At 55.9% G+C, this 5,477-nt stretch overlaps 1 protein-coding gene across 1 annotated transcript; it reads left to right on the forward strand.

Annotated features, from left to right (window-relative positions):
* Nucleotides 1-458: 458 nt before the first annotated feature.
* On the forward strand, nucleotides 459-4,839 carry MARCKS (myristoylated alanine rich protein kinase C substrate). Its single transcript, XM_081998260.1, has 2 exons — nucleotides 459-1,871; nucleotides 3,053-4,839. The coding sequence occupies exons 1-2, from the start codon at nucleotides 1,773-1,775 to the stop codon at nucleotides 3,809-3,811; spliced, it is 858 nt and encodes a 285-aa protein (XP_081854386.1). The 5' UTR covers nucleotides 459-1,772; the 3' UTR covers nucleotides 3,812-4,839.
* Nucleotides 4,840-5,477: the final 638 nt, after the last annotated feature.

Raw genomic sequence — 5,477 nt, forward strand, 5'->3', positions numbered from 1 at the left:
AGGCTCCATCCCCCCAAAAAACAACCGAATGTCCCTTTAGCCCCCAAGAAACGAAATAGTCCCTCGACCAGCTTGAAAATAACTGGCGGCCCTCGCCGGTGTTGCCGAAAGGCGGCAGCGGCCGCGCAAAGCCCACCGGCCCCGCCAGCCGCGGGTGACCGCGGGAGGGGAAGCCGGGCGGCTGGGCCGAGCCTCCCCGCTCCGCAGCCCTTCATTATCGGAATAATTTTAACATTCTTGTTTATAAACAAGAGGCGTTTGGAGGAGATTACCCGAGTTTGGGAAACGATCGTTCTGACGTTCGTTTCTGCTCCTTAAAAGGAGGGGGGGGGGCGTCGGGGAAGTGGGGGTTTTTGGGCCAGCCCTTCCCGCATCGCACGGCGCGGGGAGTCGGCGGGTTCCCGCACACGCCGCCCCCTCCCCCGAGAAGGAAAACCAGTCGGATCCGTGATATTGCGCCCACCCCATCGCTGCTCAGCGCTCCGGGTCACCGTTAATTCGCATGCCTTAGTTTCGGGTTACATCTTATTCGAGGGTTTAAATTCAACGTAAATCCACAGTCGGGGCTAGGGTTTGGGAAAGCGCAAAATGTTTCCCCGATAACGTCGCTTCGCCCACTGCTTGAGTGCGTGGAAATGTAATCTTGAAATGGGTCACCGCCTCAGAAAATAGTTTAAAAACACAAATCAGGAATAATCAGACAACAGAAATTAATTAGAGCCGTAGGGTAATCACAAAATATTTTATTCCAAGCCAATATCGCAATGGGGGGAGGGGTCCGTTTCTGCTTCGGCAGCGGCTCCTGCCGCCGCTGCTTTAGCGTTTGCAACATCTGGCCTACAGACCTACTAATTTCGACTCGTGATCTCGTTTGGCGAAACCCGATCTACGTGGTTCAAATACCTTCCAAATTGGGGGCGATTTAACAATCGCGACCAATTAAACCCAGGGAAGAAAAGAAAAAAAAAAAGCAAAGGGGAGAAAAAAAAAAAAAAAGGCAGCAAATCCCCTCCTTCCCTCTCCCCCCGCCCCGCGCTCCTCGCACACACTATCTGTTGCTCCCTCACGGCGGCAGCGGGTGGGGGCGGGCGGCGGGGCCGGGACGGACTCACACCCGCACGCCCCTCGCAGCATTGTTCCTGCCCGCCCGCCCCGCTTTATCGGGGTGTTTTGTTCGCTCCCCGGCGCGGAGCTCGGCGCGCCCGCCCGCGCCGCGCCGGAGCGGCACATTCATTATCGGCCGGGGGCTGATTTCAAACCGCTGCCATCGCGGCTCCATTGTTCGCCGGGCGGCCAGGCCCCGCCCTCCTTTGTGTGGCGCGGCGGCGATTGGCCGGCGCCGGGCGGAGGGCTGCCGTCACCGCTCGGGAAGCCCATTCATCTGTGCACTTGGGCGTTGGACTCCGCATCTTATTAGCAACCAGGGAGATTTCTCCATTTTCTCCTTGTCTACAGTACGGCTACAAATCTGGGATTTTTTATTACTTCTTTTTACTAAACTTGGGCTCCTTTTTTTTTTTTTTGCTCGACTTTTTCCTCCCTTTTTTTCCCCTCCCTCCTGTGCTGCTGCTTTTTGATCTCTTCAACTTTAAATTTTTAAAAAGGAGTGCATTATAATCGGTTCTGTTCTCTCTTCTCTTTTTTTTTTTTTTTCCCCTCTGGTGTGTGTGTGTGTTGCTGCTGCTGCTGGTCGCCCAGTATTTATACCAACCCAACGCTCTTTGTTTCCCCTCCTTTTGGATCTGTTGAGTTTCTTTGTTGAATAAGACAGCATGGGTGCCCAGTTCTCCAAGACCGCTGCAAAGGGCGAAGCCTCCGCCGAGAAACCTGGGGAAGCAGTGGCTGCATCTCCATCCAAGGCGAATGGACAGGTAAAAAAAAAAAAATTAAAAAAAAATTAAACCTCCTCCTTTTTTTAAGCCAACTTCGACGGACTCTCTTTCGCATCCTGTTTAATTCTTCTTCCTTTGATGCCCCGGTGGCACATTCAATAGAGAATACGGTCGATCCTTCTGTCTTTGCCACTGGAGGCAAAGGAATAATTTCCTTTCTTTTTTTAAACGGGCTCGGCTTTGAATGATGTGTTCCTTTTATCTTTCCTGTGGGGAAGGGGGGGCAGGGGGCGCTTCTTTTTTTTCTTTTTTCTTTCTTTTTTTTTTTTTTTATTTTTTAAATCCCTCGCGTATTACGGCGAGGTCTCCCCGTGGCTCGTAAACGGAAGGGTCTTAACACCGCTCGGCTTTTCTGCCCGCTTAACCGCCTTCTGCCGGAGGCCCTTGGTGCCTAGCACGAAACGCCTCCCGTGGCGGCGGGATGGCGGTGTAGGAGCGGGGGCCGGAGCCGCCCGGGCTCGGGGCTGGGGGCTCGGCTGCGGCGGGCAGCCCCCTAGGGGGGGAGCGCCGGGCTCGCCGTCCGCCCCGTCCGCGGCAGCTCCGGCGGGGTGTCGGCAGCCGCCGGGGCACGGCTTTTCGTGACACACCCTCCCCCCCCCCCCCCACGCGTGAGCCGGCTGCTGGACTGGCCGTGCCCCCGCTGCCCCGCGCAGCGGCGGCATTGCGGGCGGGCACCCCCCGCCGCCCCCGCAGCTGCCGCCCGGGGCAGGCAGCCGCGCTTCGGGCGCCTGAAAGATGCAAATGCGGCGCGGAGGGGGGCGGGGGGGGGAGGCGGGGGCGCCTGGCCGCACCGTCCGGGCGCAGAGGGGCAGCGGCGGGCGGGCAGGGGGCCTGGGCCGGGCGAGCTTTGTTCGCCTTCCCCGCCCCGCGCCGCCGCCGCGGCGGCTGGACGGGGCGCGCCGGGGGCGGGGGTGCGCAGCGCCGCGGCCGCTGCCGTGGAGCCGCGGCGCCCTCTGGCGGCCGCCGCGCGTCCCGCCCGCCGCTGGGGGCGCCCGCCGCGGCCTGGCCCCTCCCGGGCGGCGAGGGACAGCGGAGGGGCCCGGGAGTTTAAACCGCAGAAACGGAAAGCGGAGGAGAGGCCGCTGGGCGGGGAGGGCGGCGGCAGCCCGCGTCCCCCCACCCTCCCGGCGCCGCCGGTAACGCCCGTCGCTGTCTTGCAGGAGAACGGCCACGTGAAGGTGAACGGCGACGCCTCCCCCGCGGCGGCGGAGGCGGGCAAGGAGGAGGTGCAGGCCAACGGCAGCGCGCCCGCGGAGGAGACGGGCAAGGAGGAGGCGGCCTCGTCGGAGCCCGCCTCCGAGAAGGAGGTGGCTGAGGCGGAGAGCACCGAGCCGGCCTCCCCGGCGGAGGGCGAGTCCTCCCCCAAGACTGAGGAGGGCGCGACCCCCTCGTCCAGCAGCGAGACCCCGAAAAAAAAAAAGAAGCGCTTTTCCTTCAAGAAGTCCTTTAAGCTCAGCGGCTTCTCCTTCAAGAAGAACAAGAAGGAGGCCGGCGAGGGGGCCGAGAGCGAGGGCGGCGCCGCCGGCGCGGCGGAGGGCGGGAAGGAGGAGGTGGCGGCGGCCCCCGAGGCGGCGGGCAGCGAGGAGGGCAAGGCCGCCGCCGAGGAGGCCTGCGCGGCCGCCGCCGGCAGCGCCGAGGCGGCGAAGGAGGAGGCGGGGGACTCGCAGGAGGCCAAATCGGACGAGGCCGCCCCCGAGAAGGCGGCGGGAGAAGAGGCCCCGGCGGCGGCGGAGGAGCAGCCGCAGCCGCAGCAGGCGGCGGAGGGGAAGGCGGAGGAGGCGGCGGGCGCCGGCCCCGCCACGAGTGAGGCGGGCAGCGGCGAGCAGGAGGCGGCCCCCGCGGCGGAGGCGGCGCCGGCGCGGCAGGAGCCCCCCGCCGAGAGCAGTCCGGAGGGACCCGCCGCCCAGTCGGCGGAGTAAGCGCCGCCGCCGCCACCCCTCGCCGACGGACTGTTCTTCCCCCCTGTTTGTGTGTTGGAGTGGTGCCAGGTACTGGTCTCGGAGAACTTGTCTACAACCAGGGATTGATTTAAAAGATGTCTCGTTTCTTTTTTTTCTTTCCCCCCCGCAGCTCCCATCTCAAATCGTTGTGTGTTGCCGCCATTCCAACGGGCGGAGGGGGGCCCCCCTCCGCCCTCCTCTCCCACCCTCTATATTTTGGGTTTTTTTGTTTTGGGGGTTTTTTTTGTTTGTTTTGGTTTTGATTTTTTTTTTCATCAGTATTAAATGTTTTGGTTGGTTCGGGTTTTTTTGGTTTCGCTTTGTTTTTTTGTTTTTGGGTTGTTTTTAACATACTTTGCAACTCTCTTCATATTGTAAAACTTTTCCCGATCGGTCTATGGACATGCCCATATATGAAGGAGATGGGTGGGTCAATAAGGGATATCAAATGAAGTGACAGGGGCCGCAGTGGGGAACCTGGGGCGCGCAGCCCTTGCCGGGAGTGCGCCCCGCCAGAAATGATGTAAGGGGTTAGTCTTTTTTTTAAAAGAAAGTTATTACGATGTATTTTGTGAGGCAGATGTTCTATAAGGTTTACAACACTACAAGTCTTGATTAAGAAGGAAAGGAAAAAGGAAAAAAAAAATAAAAATCAATACCCAGATAAAGAGATCATAGTCTTAGGAATTCATTTAAACCATAGGAACTTTTCACTTATCTCATGTTAGCTGTATCAGTCAGTGATTAAGTAGAAATACAAGTTGTATAGGCTTTATTGTTTATTGCTGGTTTATGACCTTAATAAAGTGTAATTATGTATTACCAGCAGGGTGTTTTTAACTGTGACTATTGTATAAAAAAAAAAAACAAAAAAACAAATCTTGATATCCAGAAGCACATGAAGTTTGCAACTCTTTCCACCCTGCCCATTTTTGTAAAACTGCCGCCATCTTGGACCTTTTAAACACAAATTTTAAACTCAACCAAGCTGTGATAAGTGGAATGGTTACTGTTTATACTGTGGTATGTTTTTGATTACAGCAGACAATGCTTTCTTTTCCAGTTGTCTTTGAAAATAAAGGAAAACTCTTCAGATGCAATGTTTTTTTTTTTTGTGTAGCATCTTGTCTATCATGTTTTTGTAAATACTGGAGAAGCTTTGACCAATTTGACTTAGAGATGGAATGTAACTTTGCTTACAAAAATTGCTATTAAACTCCTGCTTAAGGTGTTCTAATTTTCTGTGAGCACACTAAAAGCGAAAAATAAATGTGAATAAAATGTATAATTTGGTTGTCGTTCTTTTATGGATACTCTGGTAGCTTAAAGGGACTAGCCAGTATTGCCTAAATTTGTATAAAGTCATGTGTGCTGTTAGCACTAGCTTTGAAAACTACCTTCCTAGATCCTGGACTCTAATGCTGTGCATCTTTTGGAGAAATTGGGCACTGCACCAGGTAATTTAAAGGCTTTTCTGGCTCTAAAAAGAAACCTGGAAGTCAGTCTGAGCATGTACATTGTGCAATTCTCCTGTCCAGGCTCCATCTTGCTTTTAAGACCAGAGGTATCCAGCATATGAGAGTCTTGCCTCTTGAGGAAAATAAGATTTCATTTGAATTGCTTAGGGTGGGGTACTGAAATTTTT

The sequence above is a fragment of the Phaethon aethereus genome, assembly GCF_964289735.1.
Source record: "Phaethon aethereus genome assembly, chromosome: 3".
NCBI classification, from domain to species: domain Eukaryota; kingdom Metazoa; phylum Chordata; class Aves; order Phaethontiformes; family Phaethontidae; genus Phaethon; species Phaethon aethereus.

Bases quoted from the DNA above. Each gene is read 5' to 3' on its own strand.
- MARCKS (XM_081998260.1), top strand. From the start codon at position 1,773: ATGGGTGCCCAGTTCTCCAAGACCGCTGCAAAGGGCGAAGCCTCCGCC. The intron at 1,872-3,052 runs GTAAAAAAAAAA...GCTGTCTTGCAG, and splicing joins CATCCAAGGCGAATGGACAG to GAGAACGGCCACGTGAAGGT.